Source organism: Centropristis striata, chromosome 20 (assembly GCF_030273125.1).
Source record: "Centropristis striata isolate RG_2023a ecotype Rhode Island chromosome 20, C.striata_1.0, whole genome shotgun sequence".
In the NCBI taxonomy this organism is placed as follows: domain Eukaryota; kingdom Metazoa; phylum Chordata; class Actinopteri; order Perciformes; family Serranidae; genus Centropristis; species Centropristis striata.
This window is the reverse complement of record NC_081536.1, coordinates 10,777,594-10,801,170: the sequence shown is the minus strand read 5'-3', so window position 1 is coordinate 10,801,170 and position 23,577 is coordinate 10,777,594. Positions and strand designations below refer to the sequence as shown.

Genomic DNA, 23,577 nt, shown 5'->3' with positions numbered 1-23,577 from the left:
ACCATGCTAACCAAGCTAGCTAGCTAACAATAGCATAAGCTGATCATTTAACATCCCCTCACCCTCTTGACCAAATATGGTCACTTCTGGTTCGAAAAAACAAGATGGCAACAGCCGAAATGCTTTGAAGGCTTTAAAACAAAACAAATTGGTGACGTCACAGTAACTAGATCCATTTCCTTTATACAATCCGTTGCTGGTTGCACATATAGAATTTTGTTTTGGCTTTGAACTTCCATATTAAGCATACAGACATAAAAGTGGTATACATCTTCTTAAAATACTTTTGTTTAAAGTATGAGCTCATTTCCCCAAATGTTCCTTTAAGAGTTGAAACTGTTTGAAGCACACTTTCTTCTGCAACAATAATTAGGCCACAAACGGTCCTTTAATAAGATGCTGTAGGATCCAGGCGTTGTGCCCCTGGAATCGCAAAGAGAGATGTGGTTGGACAGGCTCGCTTCCTTGTTAAGAAAATAGACACATAATAACGAGCTCTGTCTCTGCTGAAGAGAGCAGAAGAGGTGGGGGATGCAGGTTGCTTGATAGGAGATTTGTTTGGTGCTCAGCTGCCTCAGCAGCTGCTAGTTCTGCCGCTGTGGTTGGGGGTGGGTGTCTTCCAGTGCAGGTTATTAATTTAAAATGTCCCATCATCAATAACAGAGCGGCAATGACATGTAGTGAAAGTCCCTTCTTGACAGCGGCAACCTCATGCTACGGCACAAACAGCATGATTGATATCATCTGCACGGTAGTTGCTACAGGTCATTATATTCAAAATATGCCATGCTGTGCGGCAGCAAATTATACAAATTTGTCCTACTAAAATCTGAGAAACGCCTACCCTCATTTATGGCTATGCATAAAATCAATTATGTAGTATTGTAGCCGTTTTTATGAAACTCAAATGAAATAGGGTAATTTAGTCTAAAAATGGTTCTACTAAATTTCCTAAAAGTGGAGAAGTGGAATTATCAAATATAAAGAAAACAATAATGTTGAAGGTCATTATAAATTGAAGGTTTTTTTCTATTGAATTATGGCAAAAAAAACTCATTTGCTTGCTTCCTTGAAGCCAACTTCTTATTGGCTCGATAAAAAGGTTCAGATTTTATCACTTTGATGATTTTAGGTGAAGAATTACAGATGGGTTCACAATCTGGATTTATAATCTTCAATCTTTGGTGGAATCTAAACCTGCATTTAACTGCATGCCCAGTTTCTATGTTTTATATTATTATCCTCCACACAATTAAAGAAGAAACAGAGTGTGTATGAATGAGAACAGCAGCAAAAAATATGCCAACAGCTGTTGTTCTGTGAAAAATAAAGCCTTCCAAAATGAAACCTGAATGCCGCGGCTTGAGTAATGTATCCTGAGTTATGATCTATGATAGAGTACAGTGGGCTTTTCTGGGCAAAGCTTGAAATTAAATTGGCCTTTCTGTGCTGCATGGCTCGAAATTCCAAAGCAAAAATCCCAAGATGCCAGAAAATGATGAATTCTATCAGTCACTAAGACCTGCCATGGTGCAAGAGACAATTTTCCATTACTGAAGTGGCAACAGATTTCAGCTTTGAACAGAGGGAAAAAATCATGTTCATGTAGTGCAATGTAAGGGCTTATCTGACTGACAGGTAAGTGTGTCAGGACTTAGGGCTAGATTGGGAAATACGCTATAGGCCAAACCCTGAGTGCACTGGTGAAGAAAAATCATGTTCGCTGGTTGTTTAAGTAATAAAATAAGAGGAAACAATACTGTGCAGTACTGTCATACAACAGCATAAACAATGTTCTTCCATTCAGACCATTTTTCTTGTCAATAGGAAATATAACACAGTCTAAATAGAGATGTTTCAAGAGAGATGTACTGGATTATGCTAATGAGCAATGGAGCAGTAGGCTACACGGTCGGCCATAAATTATAATAACATATTTTTACCTCTTCCCATGAAATGATTGTGACAAGGTGATTTATTATTATTGACAGATAAAGTGATTATATCTTCTCAAAACTTTCTCAATCAAACATGAATGTTGAATTAAAATGAACCCACAATTAACAGAGGATTGTGTCTGAAAACAAAAAAATATTCCAACTTTATGGGCGACCGTGTAGTTACATGCAACAGTGGTTCATAAATAAATTACAAAAAAGACATTGTAATCAGTTACTTTTATTGGGAAAAAATTTAACTAAATTTCAAAATAAATGTTATTGTAATCAGTTACTGTTAGTGAGAGAAAAACATTAAATCAATTATAATTACTAATCAAAATATTGGTGATTACAAAAGGGGTTACATCTGACTATATTTTAGGTATAACATCCTGTTGCTTTGCATATTTTCGTCATGCTGGAATGCCTTCTTTTGTCATATTTCTGGACAGCACGAGGAATCAAAGCCATTGGGGCAGATTTTCAGGAAACACCATTATAGGTTGGATGGCTTACAAGGAGCCGTCTCTGCATCCAGACCGGCTCCATTCATTTGGCAGTATGCGCTCAAATTTTGAGCTTTGTTTTTGATTGGTTCTCTTGTTTGAATTTTGCCTCTAGTCTGGCAATCAAATCATCTGCATTATTCAAAACAACCTGTGTCTGTCATATATCTGCAACGAGCAGAACACTCCAATGTGGGTGGCCATGTCCTTGTACAAGAATGCCTTTCAGAGGTGGATTCAACAATATTTTTATTGTAACAATATACCTTCTGAAATGAGAAAATGACTCGAACAATTCCGTACAGACAGAGTAAAAGCTTGTTTACCAGCATTGTAGATGCAATTTAAAACTTGTTGGATAAGAAAATTAAAAAGCAATTGAATGTAATGAGTTAAATTACTTTGATGAAGTAAATTAAATAGTACATTTTAACTTCAATACACTGTATGTTATATACAATGATGAATCTTAATTCTTGTATAAGCAGTATTCCAAGCATTATCTTTTATTTTGGAGTAAAACAGCAAAACTGTGATAAACCATCACAGTAGCATTTAGGTCATTTCCTCCAGCCTTGGATGATATATATATATATATATATATATATATATATATATATACATACACACACACACACACACACACACACACACACACACACGCACAACTTAAGGTACAACCAAAGGTACATTTGTTTGGAAAAATAGAATGATAACACAATTAGCTCATAAGAGTTTAATATAAGAGCTGATATCTCGCCATTTTCATGGTTTTCTTTAAAATGATTTTGGTTATTATCAAGAAAACCGTGAAAATGGAGAAATATCGGCTCTTAAATCAAACTCTTATGAGCTAATTGTGTTATCATTATATTTGCCCAAACAAATGTGCCATTAGTTGTACCAGGCATTAAAATGAATGAAAAAAGAAGAAGAAAAAAGTCTAATAATTTTTTCCATGACTGTATATATATTTTATTTCAATATTTTTCAGCATGGTAAATAAAAATAGGGTTACATTTCTCCCCCCTAAACCTTGTACTCTGTAACGGCCCCTTTTGTTTTTGTGTCTCTCTCTTGTTCCCCTTGGTTTTTTTTGTGTCAGTGATAGCTTAACAACTTTCGGCCGTGTTCCGAGCTGGCAGCTAATTAGGAAGCAGTTTGCCACAGTGCTTGGATTAAATGCAATCAGCAGCAGGCCTTAGAAATGTCAAGCAGGCAAGGCTACTGGTAAACAAGCTTCAAGGTTAAAAAAAAGAAGAAAAAGAAATCGCTTCATCAAGAGAACTGGCCTTTGCTTCAAATCTGTGTTTGGCTTATGATTTGTAAATCGCATCCCAACAACAGATTTCTCGCCTGAAATAGTCTCTTTGTCAACTCATTTGCACTATAAAGACACTCGGTTAGTTGTAGATGCTAGTTTTGGTGCTTCTCTGTTTTAAGTAAGACTAATTGAAAGTGTTTTCTACTAGAGTGTACTTCCAATACCAAAACATAGATTGATCACTGTTGGGTTTTTTTTTCCTTGTCCACTTGCTAAGGGTGGTCAAAGGTCAGAGGTCAGTTATGGAGCAGCAGCCCTTAAGCCGGCTCTGATTCCTTCTTTTGAGACATTAATCAGGGCAGGTGCTTGACAACATACAGGTTTAAACCAAAACCTGACGGTGAAAGAGTGACCTCTCCTCTCACTACATTGCTTTGCTGACCCATGTGCAATCAATGCACACACAGTATTTGAGGTCTTTATGTGAACCCGTGTGACCCACTGTCCCCAAACAAACTGCTCTAGGATGTTTCACTTACTTCAGTGTTACTAGGAAACTGACTTGAACAAGTTTACCTCATGTCAGCAGTTAGGATATGAGCAAACATTGACTTTAAATTAAATTAAAAGGAACCTGTTTGGAATGTTTAAACATTTTGTTAAAGTTCAATGACAAATTCATGCTCAATTCTGTTTATTATCTATGTACTGTAAAGTGCAAGATGATGATATTATTATTTTCATCTTATTACGTATTTCAATTAAACATTACATACTGCCAGATAATACATTTTCTACATATTTTTAAGCTACATAAAGGGACTTCTTTTCCCCCAGTCAATTAATAAAACAGTGGTGGAAGAAGTCTGCAGATCTTTTACTATTTTATTGGATTCAGTAAATACAGTATGTTAAAAGTAAAAGCCTGCATTCAAAATCTTACTCACACATGAGTTCAGATTTATTAGCACTAAAATACACTTAAAGCACCAAAAGTATGCAGAATGGCCTATCTAAGAATAATGTGTCTTGTAGTATAAGAGTATAATTATGGATGCATTAATGTGTACATTATTGGTTGGGACACTTTTTTAAATTATTTACATACTGCTGGGCACCTTAATAATTTTGCAAAAAAAAAACTAGACGATATACACAGTCGTCCATAAAGTTGGAATAATTTTGTTTTCAGGCACAATCCTCTGTTAATTGTGGTTTAATTTTCATTGTGAAAAGATACACACTTTATCTATCAAGAATAAATCACATTTCACAATCATTTCACGGCTTTATAAACATGAACGTGTACATTTCATATGAATCATTTAGATTGACAAAGTAATTAGTAGCTAAAGCAAAAATTAAAATATATACGCAGCCCTGAAAGGCAGGTGAAAAAAAAAGTTTTTTCGGGCATTGTTGGCCAAGTGTTATCTCGTACGTACGGAAACTTTGAGACTTAATTAGGCTGTTTTGAGGTAATTGCCTGACGAAAAATACAAAGGGAAGTGAAAGCAAAATGAGGCATAAACAAAATGTTTTACCTTATCAGTCAACTACAAATGTCTGTAAAACATAATGGGCCTGTGCATAAATGCTGACTTGGGTTAAACAGTGTAGATATAAGGTCTGATGGAATCATATTGTGCGTCTTCCACATGGCTACTTAATATTCATTGGATGGGTCCACATGGCTACTTAAGGATGGGTGATGATGATGATCATGGTGTCTGCTGGCAGCAGAGATCATACGTATGAACTTAGGTTTTGGCCAACAATGCTTGAAAAAAATAAAAATACATTCACTTTGCCTTTCAGGGCTTCTGTAAATATATGTGATATAGTAAAAAAGTTCAATCATTTACCTTCAAGAGAAGTGAAACATAATCTAACTAATGATGCTCAATGAGATTACCTGATATGCAGAGATAATAAAAAGAGAAGACGCCTCACTTTTTTCCTTGACTCTATTGATGAAATTGGTTGGTGGTTTTGGTGTAGGCAGGGATTTGGTGTGCATCTGGGTCTAACAACACACCCCATAATCCACTCTAATTGTTGCTGCAAGAACTCATCTGTTAGAGTTATGTGTGAAATCTGTTTTTAATAGTACAAGGATGGCAGTGAAAAACACTTTTACTACATTTAATTAATTCATACGATTTATTTTTATATTACTTATTTTTGTACCTTGACATTTTTATTGCTCTTTTTTGCATTAGTGAATTTTATATATGTACATCTGTGTATATTTACCTAAAAATGACCTTTAGAGGATGACACTGCAATTCCATTGTGCCTGCACAATGACAGCAAAGTTACTGAGTCTTGATTTTCTTTAAAAACTTTACATTACATACAATTTTAATGGATACCTGCCAGCTAATCTGGCTAAATCTAAAATTGCATTTACTTTGGCATGACAGAAAGTATGCACTTTTGATTGACCTTTTGATAACTTGTGTATAGATTTTTATGCACTGCTGCCTTAAACACCAATAAAAAGGCAAAATAAAAACATTTATAATTTATGGATCGCTTGCAGCCTAAGAGCTAATTTTTGTCGAATGTCGTCTAGGATGAAAGTGGAGTGGTGTACATCTTCTCCTAAAATTGTTTATACATTGCATATATATGTGATGTTTATGTACCGCCAGAGCCTGTAATTGTCAAAACAGAACACAAGCCTCTAACAGCAGCATGTTACTGTCAAGCTATGCCAGTTTCCCCAAACATCAATCAGTCACTCCTCGCCTCATGACCAACCTTCCCACAAGGGTTTGTACAAATCGATCCACGTTTTGAGCTATCCTGCCAACAGACAGATGTACAGACAGATGGAAAAGGCCGAAAAAAATACAGATAATAAAGCAAAGTTATCTCACCTGTGAAGCCGAGGGGGCATTTGCAGGTGTACTGCGGAGGAGATGACGGCTGACTTGTTGTTATGCATGTGGCTCCGTTCAAACAGCTGTTTGGTTTTATCAGGCAGGCATCGCCTACATATTGACAAAACTCTCCAATCCATCCTGGGGCACAAACACACTGCAGGAAAACAGTACAATATTTGTGTGATCAGTGTACACTACAGTATGCATGAGTATGCATTAGAGCAAAGATATGCTTTTCATTATTTCTTTTCCACCTCAGCATGCTGAATTTTAAATTAAACAATGACTGTGAGATGTTGACTCTCAGTTTTAAGGGTGTTAGCTGGTGTTCATCCTCCATATTGGGTAAACACTGTCGGAATCATGTTGTTTTTACCCTTGGGACACATGAATAAAAATGGCAACAATTTCCACACTGTTTATCTGATGGTGCTGCAAACATCCTGAAATAAAAGGGTCGCTTCAAGCCCAGCCTTTTCACCTGCCTCAGCCTTTAACCATGCAGATAGTTTTGGTTTAATTTGCTCAGGTTTGTGAGAGATTTTACCACCACTTAATTAAGGTGAAGGTGCATGAAATGTGTGACACTCGCAGCATTGAAAAAGGCCTTTAAATAAATTCAGCCGTATCTTCTGTTTCCAAAAAATGTTTCCTCTGGAGATTGTACTTTCATTGAAACTGTTGAAATGGAGTAACTAAGTAACCAGCCATTGTTTGTACAGATTTTTTTTTAAATCTAGCTAAGGCTTCCACAAATGATCCTAGAAGGGCACTCAGAGAGTGTAGACCTCTGCCCTATCTCACAATGTTAACAAAAGTAAAAAATACTTTGCCCCGTAATTCAGTTTTACTCCAATTTAATGAGTTCTTACTTGGCCCAGGCTTTGCCTTCCCAAGTACAAACAGTTCCTCCTGCTCCCTCGTCAGGGAATGTTGGTTAAAGGAACTCCTCTCTTCAAAATTTTAAACCTCCTGTAAAGTCACCAACGCAGACATAACATCCTCCCTGCACATGGCCTATTAGGGATGTCCTGAAGAAGTTTTTTGGCCCAATTCCAATCTGAGTCATTTAATATCGAGCATCAGCCAATACTTGGTCCCGATCTGAAACTTTTATTTTATTAGACGATAAATTGCATTAAAATTATTAAAATCCATCCAATGTAATATGGCAACTAAATGACAATTGAAAAGCTCTGCATCCAAACTGTTTGTTAATGTTTTGTATAAAACTGTATGAAATAACAAACCCTCTTGTTGTCCTTGTCCCTGTCTCGTGGGGATTTCTCTCCTTCTCTCTCCCGTCCTCAATTGTTTGTAGCTTCGATGCACTTGAATAACTATGTTGCATTGAGGCTTTACTTCATCATCTATACCTCTTTTGCATTGATTATAAGTTACTCTTACTGCTTGCTGGTTTGGTTCTTTTATTTTGAAGAGCTGAGCCTTTTAAGTGAGAACTCAGCACTGTAAACCTCTGAACCCCATCATCCTGCTGGCAGAATTGAAACCTATACTTTTTTAAAACGATTGCCAAAAATACACCAAAGAAAGAAACTGTAAAAACAGGCATTATCAACAGAATTTGAATTATACGACAGTTCTTGAACAGATCATAGGTTATGAACTCTTCCGTCAGGAAAAGTAACCAAAATGAAGCTTAAAATTGTGATATTTCTGTCAGGATCACTATATTCTCCATATCTCATTTAAACCCTTTGGAATAACTAGATCCTGTTAAAAACATTAAATTCTGCACTCCTTAGCAGCACTGTGAATCCATGATTGATTCTGCTGAGACAGTCACGTGACAAATTCACACAGGGCAGAACTGCAGGCTGTTTACACAGAGCAGGAAGGAGAGGACAAGAGAGGAGAAGCTGCAAGTAGAGCTTGTAAAAATGCAAAAAGTTTAATATGTTTATGACACTTGGGGACACTTTGAAAAATATTTGTGTATAAATTAAATTGTATTACAATTAAAACAAAATATCAGATAAATTAAACTTTTTTTTTTTTTTATGATTTATGTCATAACTCTTAATTCCCTCTTTTTTTCACTTGTTCCCACTTCTAGCCATGATTCTGCTGATTCCACAAAGGTGCAGGTCTTATACATAAATTGCAGTGAAATACAAACACTTACACAGTGAGTAAAATGTAAAAAGAGCAAAAAATGCCCTGAAACGACTTGGAGTTCAGAGGGATAACCTCAGTCATGTTTTCAATTCAGTGTACTAAAGTACCGAACCAAACCAAGACAGTCATATTCTTTTCCAAAAGGTAGGCTCTGTTTATTCGCCAATAAAACCTCTTTTATACAACCTCTGGTTTTATTCTGTCTGTTAAGAGCTTCTCCATGACTGGGAATAAATGAGCAAGCTAACTTTAATGAACTACCCACTGCTTTTTCATACTCTAAGGAAACTCACATCAAAAAATATAAATAAAAACATAAATAGAAGAAACGGCCCATTTCCAGTGAGCAACAATTTTTGATTATGTCTGACCCCAGTTGAAGGAGCACCAACGCAAAGTAGATTTTAGATTAAGAACACTCTCAGTGGCCTAATGGAACAAGACTGATGGAGAATAATTAGGAGCTATGGGGCATTACGGAGCACTCTCAGGTGTTGTAAAAAATACAGACGTTTGAGGAGAGTGAGCAATAGAGAGGCAAATTAGACCAGAATCTGTCTGTCTGAGCAATGTGTCCACATACTCAAAATGATTAATGAGTTAGAATTGGATTACTGCTGTCTGTAGAAAATATTCTATCACTGATGTTTCTGTTATTCTCTTTGCTTTTTTTTCCTTTTTCCAACTAATGATAAGTGTTCTTATGCACAAAGCCTAAAACCAGAGACGTTGAATAGACCATATCTATTTGAACTCTTACGTTTAAAATTGTATGTTTTCAAAGACAAAAAAGAATCCTATCAGTCAGATGTAGCTGACAGTAAAATCAATCCAATTAAGGATTGATGCATTATTAAAATAAATCACATTATTAAGTCTGAATTTGATGATTAAATGTTGATGTAAATGCAAATAAAAGAATGTTTTGTTTTTTTTAATTATCACCGCAGAAACAAAAGATTTATTGTATGAATCAGATCTCTGCTCATGAATGTGTTCTCCTAATGTTCATTAAAGCTGCAGCATGAGTCGTATTCTGTGGGCTTGGGAGTATTTCATTAAGACTGAAACATTGAATTACTTACCTGATATCCGCCAATTACACTCAAGCACAATCCCTCATTCAGGCAGTTGATATTGAGCAGCCTGCAGTAGTCAATTACTTCTTCACAATTCTTCCCGGAAAACCCTCTCAGACATCTGTAAAGAGGAGGTCAGTGTCATCAAAATCAATTCACCCAAAGCCCCGAGCCCTAACAAGCAATATTTTTTTTTCGTTTACAAGATACACGGGGTTATGAACTTGCTTTCTGCGTGACCTGTTCGTGATACAGACATAGGAGAGATAGTGTCTGCAAATGATTCTTAGTTTTTTGACCTGGTTTGCCAAATGGCAGGCAAAATCAGGACGAATTAAGCTCCATTATAAATCACAGATTTAACTTTCCAACAACCATAAAAATTCCGCTCCTCATTTTGCTGATTGTACTAATATGAACATACCCCTTCACTTGATTAACTTTCCTTGTAAATTTCATATACTGTATGACTGCTATCTACTTTAATTTAAACAGTATAAGAACTGTCATAATGATGAAAACAAAACTTTCACATCTATAATACGGAGTAGCGGAGGCAAGAGCAGGATTTATGTGAGAGTACTTTAATCAGTCCAGTGAGCCGGTGCAGTATAATGACTGGATTTAAAAGACATCAGATGGAAGGTAGAGCAGAGACCACAAAAGTAGAACCTAATAAATATAAATTTCCATTTTCATATAAAGCCTACTAATAATTCAGCAAAAACATTTCCTTGACTGTTCTGCAGCAAGATTTTTAGCCGTTTTGTACAGTTTCAGGGGGCAGAGACCAGCAGTCATTTTACTTAGTGTCAAAAAACAGCTCAAAAAACATGAAAATGCCTGAACTAACATTGTGTGAGTCTGTTTAATAATTTACTACTTTCCAGCTCTGTACACTTTGCCCCAAACCCAATTTATCATAGTAAAGAACTATATAATACCTTCCTAAAACAGCTGTAGTTTTTTTTGCTAATTTTCTATAAATAAATCGGTACGTAGGATTTACTGGTATCTAGTGGCGAGGTTGCAGGATGCAAATAAGTAATACCCTTCCCCTCACCACTCCTTTTCCAATTGAGTGGAGAAGCTATGGTGACAGGCTACATAAAAATGTGAAAGGCCCTCTCTAGAGCCAGTGTTTGGTTTGTTCATTCTGGGATAACATGGCAGGAAAATGGCTTGCTTCATATGTAGACATGTAAAGTGCATTCTAAGCTAATGGACACATGCTGATTCTTAGTTTCAGGTCATTAAACACTAATGAAAACATAGTTATATAGTACAATATATGTTCAAATGTCAGCATATATACAGGTTTTTTTTTATTTTTACATTTTTTCCTCAATTTTAAAGGATATACTGAATATCGATATCAAAACAATTGCTTTATTCACCACCAAATGTATGTAATAAATGGTATCAACCCAACAACGTATGGGACATAGTTAATCATGGAAATGGAGTTCAGAAAGATAGATATTAATGCTCTGACTTTACCTTAAAAGGTTTAGATAATAAGTTGATTAAGTCATTTTTATAAGAGATTTTTGACTAGAACAACTTGACACACAGTGTTGAGCTGCATCTCAAATTAATCCTCAGGTTCCCAGCTTTCACCACTTCTATGTGACATTTATTTTTGACCTGCTATCTCCCCTTAAAAAAATCCACTGCCCGCAACCCCCAATTCTCATTTAAAAGGTGGATAATAGGTGGAATAGATAAAAGATAATAGGGGATTAAATCCAACACACTGGACCAAAGTAAATTGGACATTTTTTGTCATTTTAATTGCACATTTTGTGTGTAAGTCAATATTTATATGTAGGACAGATTCAAAGTGTCCTCTAGTGTTACACTTACTCGTTTTCAGTGGTGTTTGGACAATAATGGAGGTCTGAGGCACAGAAGAATAGGCTACACCAGGCGGCACAGACGATCCTTGTAAGTAGGATCTGTTCATTGTTGGTTTTGGTCTTAATGTGGGATAACTCAACAATAAGCAAAATATCCCCAGCCAACAATGAGGCTTGAGGTCTGCCAGATACTGTACGCATTAATCCTAGAGCTTTTGAGTGAAATTGAGTGTAAATCCTAATCACATTAAAAGGTGGAAAAATAATAACGGACCAATTTCTATTCACTCTCAGTGGGAGACAAGACATTCCAGTCTTCTAGAAAGGGGACTAGGAGAGTGGCCTCTATTAGATCTCTGCATGAGTTTCACCTGCAGACATAATCATTTCCCCTGGACACACAGGTGGCATTGTTGAGACATGGTGATGGGCTGCACTGGTACTGCTGCGTCCTGCATGCTGGGACCACATTACCATCTGCACAGATGCATTCAGAGGCCTGCACACAGAGGCAGAACAAACCAGGTCACCTCTCCACTTGGGAAAACAAGGTTAGATTATATAAAAAGGTACATAAAATCACTAACTGTAGAAACATTATCAACTAGAGTGATTCGCTGTAGTGAGAAAATTGTAATCTGATTGATGCATATTACTACTTGGTACTGATTACTACAACTATATTTAATCTGCAAGCAAATAATAGGTTTTATTTATGTTTTAATATGAGTTTACGACGCCATGAGAGGCTAATAGGTAATGGTGTTGTAATTCAAAGTTAAAGAGATTTGAATTTCACATTACGCTTCTACAAAAATATCTATGTCAAGCTGCAGCAATATGAGGCATTATTTTGATGAATGTCCCTTTTATGCTGCTCTACTCTGGTATTCTTAGGTGGGCTGTGAAAATGTGCAGTGCACTTGGCAAACTGTAATGAACAAAACAAAGGTCAGGGACAGACAATTAGACCACTACTGCATTTTCTCTAGTGTATCCTTGAGAACATTAGAAACAGTACTGCCGTTGCAAAATGTACGACCGCAATAGCATTTCCAGTAAAAGGTGAAAATTGCAGTCGGCGTCTAATTACAAAAAGCTTTTGATGAGAGCCATTTCAAACTGGTACTTAAACATGCGCTAGGTCATTCAATCAAAATGCTAGAGGAAGCAAACACTCTCTCCCCGAGCTCATCTTCAGGAGGAAATATTAACTGTTGTTGCAGCCCTCAGAATGAAGCCATTTGATCTTGTTTCAAGACACCATATTAATTTCCATGTGCCATATCTTGTTTATGTCCCGCTGAGATAAAACAAATAAGGGAAATTAAATCCTCACACGCTCCCCTGCAGTGCAAATTAGTTCCTCCTGACATGCGTATGACATGCAATCGAAGACAGCTCGGGATTCACAGTAGACGCCCCCAAATTTTTCCGGACAACGGCAGACGAATCCTTCAGGGCTCTCCTCACATACGCCACCATTTCTGCATGGATTTGGATCACAGGGGGCTGTCCGCTTCTCACAAGGTGGGCCTGCAAAAAAGGCAAAATTACAACTCTTTTATTCAGATTGATGGTGGTAAAATGTGTTCTTTGTCAGGGCGAAAACTGTTAAACTGCAAGTGGTGAACATGAATGGTAACATGGGGCTTTCATGCAGCTTCAAAGGACAAAGTTTATGCCTGAAAAAACATGACTGACATGACTTATAATACACAGAGGAAGGAAAGACTGACATGTTGATTAGTAATTAGACACGATGAAGGCATGTGCAAGGCCACTTCTTGTCACAATGGAACTGGAAGCAAGTAAACAGCATTTTTGCTGTCAGAATTCTATGGTGGCCTCTGATTGATGATATACTGTAAAGCAGAACCTGATTTCCCATTTCAGATCTCATACCACTGAAGCCCACAAACCAGCAAGATGCTAAGACAAGCTAACTTGGCTATTGAGAGATGTCTATGACTTCTTTCGTGATTGGTACTGTACAGCAGTGGTGGAAAAGTATTGAGATCCCTTACTTAAGTAAAAGTACAAAAGTATCAGCATCAAAATGTACTTAAAGTATCAAAAGTAAAAGTACCAATTATGTAGAATGGACTCACTCATCATTTTTTATATATACCAAATATATGATTAGATTATTATTATTGATGCATTTATGCAAGCAGCATTTTCATTTTGCAAAGATAGGGCTCATTTTAGCTTCTTAATATACTGCTATAAGGTTGTTGTTTTTTTAAAAAAAACAACACAAGTTTAATATTCATGCTTTTCACGTTTTCGACGGAAAAGTATCTAAAGCTGTCAGCTAAATGTAGTGGAGTAAAAAGTACAATATTTGCCTCAAAATGTAGTGGAGTAGAAGTATAAAGTTACATAAAATGGAAATACTCAAGTAAACAACAATAACCTGGTTAAGTCATGGCTGCCTAATTAACCAAAAAAAAGTCTCTTCTAATTTAGCATATACCACTCCTGGTGCAGTTACAGCTGGCTCTTAAAAGCTATGTACTTACTTGGTTCCTGTGGTTTAAGGTTAGTACCATCATGTTGAATGCACTTATTGTAAGTCACTTTGGTTAAAAAAAAGTGTCAGCCAAATGACATGTAATGTAATGTAAAGTACGAGTTTTACTTCAGTTGTACTTAAGTAGAATACTGGAGTAGAAGTCCTTAGTTACATTCCACGACTGCTCTACAGTATTGTTGTGCCAGATCAGTTATTAGACAGCCTGAAAATTACATTCACAGGCAAGTAAACTGCATTGGTAACTACATCTTTAGGGAAACATATTCTCTAATGGATTTAGTTTATTCTTGACATATCACAAAAACACTTCTGATCGAAGTCTGCTGATGTTGGTGCACGGAAAGGTTATGGAGGATGGATGGATGGATGGATCACATTAACACAGGACTTTTACTCAGAAGAACACGGTTTGCATTCTGAGTGAAACCAAATGTAAAAGTTGAGTTATTTGCATAACAAAAGTACTGATTTTAACCCAAACCATTATCTTTTACAAAGCAGAACCAAGTAGTTTTGGTGTCTAGACCTGTGAAAGTGTGAAAGTTTCGACACAAAAATCATGCAAAAGCACCACATTAAATGTTTATCAACAAAATGTACTCATACGTTTCTTGGAAATAAGTAATTTAACAGGAAAAAGCATAAAAATGACTAATGCACTGAATTAATGCTTAGGTTTGGTTCACCTTAAAATGCATGGTTTTCTCTGCAAGCTGTAAACAGGGAGTTGAGTGTGTGTTTTTCCTGCTTAGTGCTTCTAATGGAAAATTGCTTTTTTCTCTCAGCTTTGTGTTTCATTGTGTGAGCATATGTATTAAAGTTTGTGCAACACAGGAGGGTCAGCCCGTCTGCAGCTGCCATCCTGTGAAGTCAGGTCTACTGTAGCATTAATATGAATGAGCATTCGGATCAGGACTACAATCAGGAAAGGCAGTTGTTTGATACATGTAAACAGTGAGAGAGTAATGTACATTTCCAACCTGTTTAAGTAACCCGTGTTCTGTTTTTTTAAGGGAAGAACAGCCTATATATGCTGATTTTAGCTGATTTTTATTGTGTTTTTATGTTGTTTTCAATACATTTCCACCTTACTGAATATAAAGCAGTTTACTTCTCCAGTGTGCCTTAAAGTTGCTACAGTTAAACCTGCCTGTATGAGCATACAGTAAGCCTATTATTACATCATGCTGCATGTCTCAAGATGAGCAACAGACTCCCAAAGTGGGTAGTTATATTCATTATTAATTCTTACTGTATTATTAAATATTTTAGCGCTCGCAGTATGGAGCACAGGATATTCAACCGTTTTATTACAATGCCTACAAGTTAAACATGACAAAATAATGCAGCCTTTATTATTATGGCTGCTTCCACATCATTATTATTATTATTTCTATAATCACTTGTACACTCAACTGTACTATACTGTACTGGAATTTGCAACACTTTGGTATGTATTTAACATTTAAAATGTGTTCTGAAATAATAAATCCACACCAAGAACTTATAAAAGATTTTCATGGTGGATTTTTACTGATCTGTAAACTAAGAAGTTAGTGCCGCAGCCCATTTCATAAGCATCTTCCCATATAAAGTAAGTCTGAACTAAGCCTGTGGTTTGTAAATACTGCAGGACCACAGCACTTTCACCAGCAGCAGGGTAACGCCATAGTGACATTGTATGCAAAGGATAAAATTAGACTGAATTCCCTGCAGGTTCAAGGTGAATAAAAATCTCATGTTATTCCCTGGTGAGGGTTTTCATTTTTGTGTTCTTCACAAGGTGCCTACACATTTATCTTTCCAGTGACTCTTTCTTTGCATATTTTCTTTAATCCCCCTGCTGATACAAGTGCTCATGTCCCAGAGGCTCCTCATAGCCTCCTCTGTGGGCATCAATCTTACTGTGTACAACTTCAGGGCCTGCTTTCTCCTCAACTCATTTTCCAACAGAAATTGAGTTTTTATAACTGGTCCACTAAAAAGTTGCCCAAATACAAACCAGGATATGTTGAGGAACACTTCCATCCGTCACATATATTTATGACGGAGATAATGGTTGCAGCACTCTCTGCACTCAAGAGAGACTCGCCTAGTTTGTAATGAATTTGGTTTTGGTCGTGTATGGTTTAATAGAACTACTTCTTCTTGTTGTGATCGTTTGTATTTGTGCTGTCTACCACAGATTAATCTCTATAAACAGATATATGCATATGAATTCTCAAACTGGAGACATCAGAACAAGATGTTGGTATCAAATGTACAGCTGCAGCAATTAGTTGACAAACCAGTTAGTCAAATGAGAGAAGAATAATCACAGCTGTTTTGATGATAGATTAATCGGCAAGTCATTTTTCAAGCAAAAATGTCAGGGAAGGCAATTTTCAGCATCTTAAATATATATTTTTTGCTTTTCTCTGTTTTATTTAATATCAAATTGAATATTTGCTTGACTTTTTTTTCTTTACTATATTCCAGGGATCAGCAACTTTAGCCAGGGGCCACAATGGCATGCAGTGACACCAATGGCACACCAGCAAAAACTGTGCAAGAGAGTCGTTTTTGAACATGCTGAAGTGCCCTTTGATCTGCATGCCAAATGACCTCTCAGATGAGGATGGCAGTATTCTTGTATAGTGCTCATATTTATGTTTGTCACACTTAATTCTCCCTTTATGACATTTATGATATGTTTTCATAACCTTTTAGTACATTCAAAAGTACCAGATGAACTCATTACCTGGTATTTTCTCACAATCAAGAAGCCCTCTTGACCCCCTGTGAAGCTTTGGTGACCCCTCATGAGGGTTGGGAACCAACCATCCTATATGGATGGATATAAATAGGCTAAATGAAAAAATAGATCCGTTGGAGAAGAGTGTCATAATTAAACTTGATGTTAACCTTAATGTTGATATGGAAAACTGATTACTAAGAAATAGAAAGAAAACTCAATGTCAAAAAGGTTGCAGCCTCCTGCTATATCCTGACATTTTCTAGACAAAATGATACATCGAGACAATAACGAGAAGGAATTGAGAAGGAAAATCATTTTTAGTTGCAGCCCTAACCAAAAGCATTCTGGTTTCTGTTTGTAGTCTGCTTGTAGTCAAAGTAGTATCGACTACTTCCCGTTTGAGCGAGCTATTGTTGTATGCAAGTAAAAAGTCAGTGTGGAGAGCAAAAGAAGCAGAACACATTGACCGAAATCCAATTACCGAACCCGTCAGCTATCATCTGAAGACAATTTATCCTTTTAAAAGCATTTAAAAATACATTTCAGTCCATATATCCATCATAAACTGGCTATAAGGGAAACAATTCGACCGTAGACATCATGTTTCAAATCCAACTACATTCTTGCTCATCAAGTTGCTAATCAGACTGTAAACGGCACACGGAAGAGGGAGTCTTGCCCCGAACATCCATTATGTAGATATCCTCTGGTTACACCAGAAGCCCTGAAGTATTGGCTGTAGCCCCCAGAGGCTAAATCACCGTCAGACCAATCAGTGATGGGATTGACCACAAATCTGTTCATCTTAAACACTCGTATTATTGCGGTGATTATGAAGTGCACAATCCAATCTGCATAAAGAACAAAACAACATTGTGTCAGTATCTAATTAAACTGTTAAACAAGGGCAATGACTGCATATGCAGTCCAAATTAAACTTTGAGATTTTTGATATTACTACCAACAGCATTGCAAAAACAATTAACACCTTATACCAAATGGAAATGGCCCTATAAAGATGGTAATGCCTTGCAACAAATACCCTAGAGGTAGTGCAAAGGAGAGTCAAATCAAAAGAAAATCTCATTTGAAACGTCCCACGAGTTTGGCTCATTATTCTGTGCGCATAGACTTTGGCCTATGAGGGCAGCCGGCGCTGGAGCAGCCACTAACTTCCAGTTGATTAATGAGGCAACCACAGCAGCGAGCTAGAGGAAGCACAAGCTCCACAGAACTCCCAAGAAGCTGATGGGACAGCAGGACACCATGACTATGCGAAAGCACCCCGTGGAGTCTGCTTACTTTAGAGAGCAGCAGCAATTAAAGCAAATTAGATAAAAGCTGCAAAGGCTGAGGGTGCATGGAACTCATCAATTTGTTTTTGATGTGAATTATATGAATTATCCATTTAAAATCAGACAAGGGTGGACTTCTTTTTAACGATGCCACCTGTTTTGTTTGGTTTTACCATTATTTCTTGTTATTTCTGTTTCCTTTCTGTTTTTTTTAATAAAGAAACACATTGCATTTTATTAATAATACACTGCTAAATGTAATGATTATTCTTCAACATTCATGTGTTAGGGCCATGAAACAGAAATCCAAAGGGTAAAAAGGTATTAGGGTTGAACAATTAATCAAAACTTTATTGAAATCACAAAATAGACTAGTGAAATTGCAGCATGAACAGTATTAATTACAGGGAAAATGTCAAGTGTCAAAATACCATTATAAATTAAGTTAGAAATCATATTCTATTGTACATATTCATGAACAACTGTTTGGTACAGCAAAAAAGCCAAGCTATGATCAGTTTGTATATATTAAATGAAAATGAGAATACTGATGCAAAATTAATAATTCCCTCAGATATTTTTAATCATATGGCATTCACAGTTAAAAATAGTAGAAAATTTGAATATTATTTCCAAATTGTGTAGCCCTAAAGTAGTGTTATAATCCAGGGGAAAAATGTACAATTTCAGACTCATGTCAGATGGAAATAAGTGAAAACTGATTTAAACTTTCATAACATTAGTTATGCTTTGTTGCCTTGGGAATTTTTTTTCTTTGTATTGCTGAATACGAGACATGTCCTTTACCTGACATTCAGCATACAATTCAGCATACACTTGGTATTCATTCTTAACAAGAGTATGATGTAATTGAAAATGAAGTAATTGTTCAAAGATTCAGATAATTATATGGTAATCTTCTATTTCTAATGTTAATAAAAGTTCAGGGTTGTTCTATGAAACATCTTGTACTTCCCTTCACCCCCTTTGCTGTACTTTCTTCTTTTATTGTATAGACTGGAAAAACGGACACCAGACAGCGCTGGAAGTAACCTTGAATCCACTTCTCCAAAAATAATAAGCTGAAAGCATGGGCTGGACTCAAAAAGGCAAAGCTGTGACACTTCAAGAATGCTGCCAGGACAAATTGTGCTCCAAACAAAACAATGAATCAATGTGAAGAGCCACCTGGAGTTTTTACTCCAGAAAGTTCAATGCAGGCTTGTTTTCACAGCAGACAATGATATCCAGGGCAACTGGAGGAGTATCCAGGTCTTGTAACCCACTTGTGTGTGATACCCATTAACCTAACTGTACATACTGAAGCAAATGAGGCTCATTAACTAAATAATGGGTGATGCTGTGATGTCTCATAAACAAGCTCACCAGATCACGAGTGCCACCTGATACTCACACATGAGCCTCCGGCAACTCGTGTAAATCACTTGGCAAGGAAAACAATTTGGCTGCTAATGACAAATATGTTGCAATTGTGTTTTTTTATTCACAGGGACATGTATTAGCATGCTGTAGCCTTGGCTTGATTATGCTGAACAGAACACCAAAATCATGAGATATGGTAATTTCTACAGAAATTAGTAGAAATGAGAAAGAAGAGAAAAGGTGTTGAACACTGCCATACATCACATTTTTGGATCTGATCTGTCATATCCATTAAAAAAAAAAAAGTTTTTCTCATGTTTATGTCTCCTAACATGTCTAATTCCACAAGAAATTAGAGGCTGACAGATATATAATTTGATTGACATTATCGATTATCGGCCGATCAAAGGACTACCAGTATCGGTGTATATGCTTACTGATATGTGTCATTATGAAAACTTTTTTTACACAATCTATAATGCAGAGAATGTTGTTTGCTGCAATTTAAAAATTGTGAAAGCTTTATATTTTTTAAACAGTCAGCAATTAAGTGAAACTGGACAGTAATTCATTTATTTTATTCATACTTATTCTTTATTTTCACAGTTATCATTCATAGAATTGGCTGTGTGACAATTGGCAATGTAATACATCGCTTGTATAATGTATATTATGTAAAACAATGTTAAATATTATTTAATAAAGTTTTTGTTTGAGAAAGTAGCCCTATGGGTACATTAGCAGAGTGGTGAAAAATCAGTGCACAATCCACTTAAAAAAAGCTCTATTTTAATTCCAGCTAAAAGAAAAATGTAAAATCGGCCAAAGTATCATCATATCAGTATCGGCATAGGAGTCAAGAATCCCATATTGGTCGGGCTCAACAACAAATGTCTAAAATGTCTAATTCTACGACTACATGTGTGGCATAAATCCATGCAAAATCTACCGCAAAAACGACATTTTTTTCAACATTAGTCATAAACACACAAGGCTGTACCTCTACAATGTTTCCTCGAGCGGAGAAAGCAGATTAGGGGCTGTAACTTTGTGCACAGAGCTCCGACCTCACTGCTCTTTCACCAGTCAACCTAGTGTGAGCAGTGGTGGTCGGAAGGAATCCTCAATGAGAAAGAAAGAGTAAATGTCATCATCATCCCCTTTTCAGAGTTCTTTTTTTATGTGGGAAAACCATATTAAGCAAAAAATATTAAAGGATTTAAAACAGGAACTTGTTTCAGTTTCTATCAGGCTTCCACACGTTGACCAGTATCAAAGTTGTGATTTATTATGCGCAGCAGCAACAATACAGCATAAATTACATTTTAATTGACTGCTGTAAACCTTTGTTTTATCAACTGCGACACGCTCAGTTAGCCAGCAGTTTAGCACTGGCTTTTTATAACCGCCATGTCACTGGTCGTAACATGAGGTATTTGATTTGAAGTGGCCGCTTCATATATTATGATGACAAATATAACATCGAGAGGGATCGGGTTTTAAAGCCCATAAGGAAACGCTGATCTTTGGAAGATATATGGCTTTTGTAGTTTCTGCTTTGACCTTTTCCAAAGATAGTTGCCCCTTCGAGGCAGATGACATGGTTGTGCATAAGGTATGGAGCAGAGATGCAGCAGAGTCTCTCCCACTGCCTTTTGCAAATAGCATCATGAAAAACTGATTGGCTATCTATGATTCGCCGGTCAGGGATCAAAACTGCACAATTGCATTCAAATATTATGTTTTCATTGTCATAGTGAACCATCTGCCTATCTATTATACAAGCCAGCTGAGTAAGAGCTGCTTACCAGAGAATCCTGTGTCACAGATGCATCTGAAGGAGGCAGCCGACCCTTGAACACACGTCCCATTTTCACAAATTCGCTCACAGTTTTCTTTTCCAATGATTTCAGAGCAGTTAACCCCTAAAACAAATGGAAAGTCAGTTGACTAGAATACAGAAACACAGGGAGGTAAAAAAAAAAAAGATATCTGGGTTATCAAGTTCATGGGCATGCACAAAAGCTCATGCCTTTTATTTGAATATCTAATTGAAAAACTGAAGTGCTGTAGATAATACTGCTGCACAGAGTAGACTTTTGGCAGCAAAGAGATTAAGAAAGAAGTCATTTAGAATGCAAGCTGTTTTAATATTAATTCTGTTTGCGATAGATGCGAGTGTTTGGGTTCGTGCTGAATAGCATTAACTTGATGTGTCCAATAAATGTATAATTGAGAAGGCGGCTTGCATTACATTTTAAGTTATTTGTATATTATTTCAGTTACTCTCAACTAATCTGAGAGGAAAATTCTGTCAAATGCATCAATCAGATTATACAAAATACACAAATGACGGGTTCTCCGAGGAGACAGAGTTCTTTTATTCAGATGTAACTCTGCACATCAAATAATATCTGATTTAAAGCAATTTCATTGCACAAGAGAGGTAAAAAAGCATTGAAGTGTAGTGAACGTTTTGATGTTTTGGATCTTTTTAAAATAAGTTAAGAGAGCTCAACAATTGGGATCAGTGGGTTTTGTCCTTACCTGTAAAATGTGGAGGACACAGACATTTATATGTTCTGTGGTTTGGATCTGTGGATCCATTGCTCAAACAGACTCCTTTGTTTTCACAAGGGTTATCCAAACAAGCATCAGACTTTTCACAAAACCTCCCAGAGTAGTGGTGGTGGCATCGACAGTGGTATGCACCTTCCCAGAGGCCTGTTTGACAAATACCGTTCCCGGAACAAAGTCGAAGCAGAGGAGAACTCTGACAAAGTTGCGTTTTAACAGACACATTGAGCCGTAAGCCAAGCTTGCACAGCTGCGTGTCTCCTTCATGCAGAGCGATGAAGTAATGGTGACCCGGGACGAGCCACTTGGCCTCAACTTGCTCGCTTCCATTTATATTGTGAGGGAACAGAAACTGGTCTTTTATCTGTGCATTTGTCGAACAGCTCTCAAAGCTGTCCTCTGACACATTGAGGAGTCTGATGCCATACGACTTCAGTGTTTCATCAGTGGACATCAGCAGTTTGTCTCCGTGCTGCAGCTGAAGTGGGCATATCTGTGGGAAGCTGACAGGGTGCCCAGTTAACTCCTCTCCTCCTCGAGGATCCCAACACTCAGAAACGCTCCTACAGAGGGTTCCTATGAGAGTCCAGTTCACTTGGATTGTGTGTTGTTTCACGTGCCATTCAAGTGAAGCTTGTCTGTTGCAAACTGTTTGGCAGTGGATCATGTTGACGGCCACAAAGACGGCAATCAGATGAAACAACAATGCTCCCATGTTTTTCCTCGCTTTCTATTTAATGCAAATCAATCTCTTTTCGCTTTTAATCTCAACTTGTGTCATCAGGAGAATGGATGTGTGGTATTTTCATGCGATGCAGTTTCAAACACTCCAAGAATTCCACCTGCTGAGTAATAACTGGAAAAACAAAGAATAAGATTAGTCATTTTAAAAGGAAGTTGATTTCTGCAAAACTTTCAATGTAGGGCTGGGCGATTAATTGTATCATTAAATAATCAATGATAAAGGTGTTTTATTCCGTCTCACAATGATGCTTTATAAATCCAGCACACTCCTTCCTTTAAAATGGTACTCTGGTCTAGAATTTGTTGAACACAGTGTACTGAAATGATGAATATATATTTTTAATAGCTTTCAGTTGGTTGTGGCAGTGCACTATATTAAAACAAAGCTTACATTTTTTATATAATTTGATTTATTTTTTTTGGTCTAATCTATTTCCTATATATTATATATATTTAAAGTGGTTTTCAATAGGTTGTGGAAGTGCATTACATTTAAACAGTTTATCTTATTTATTTTGATACAAGTTATTTTCCTATTATTTATTTTTAATGTATGCATTTATAAATTCAATAATAGTTATTTTATTGATTCATCCTATTTCCTATTTAATTTTTGCATTCATT

General features: G+C 36.6%; 1 protein-coding gene across 1 annotated transcript in view; it reads right to left on the bottom strand.

Annotated features, from left to right (window-relative positions):
* eys (eyes shut homolog) overlaps positions 1-23,577 on the bottom strand; it is a 202,249-nt gene that overhangs the window by 168,153 nt on the left and 10,519 nt on the right. Inside the window, exons 2-7 of the mRNA XM_059359709.1 lie at positions 22,180-23,065; positions 21,441-21,557; positions 13,018-13,214; positions 12,050-12,177; positions 9,826-9,940; positions 6,596-6,755 (exon numbers count right to left, since the gene is read on the bottom strand). Of these exons, the coding sequence (XP_059215692.1) occupies positions 6,596-6,755; positions 9,826-9,940; positions 12,050-12,177; positions 13,018-13,214; positions 21,441-21,557; positions 22,180-22,924 (1,462 nt within the window). The 5' untranslated portion in view covers positions 22,925-23,065. The remainder of the gene's footprint in view (positions 1-6,595; positions 6,756-9,825; positions 9,941-12,049; positions 12,178-13,017; positions 13,215-21,440; positions 21,558-22,179; positions 23,066-23,577) is intronic.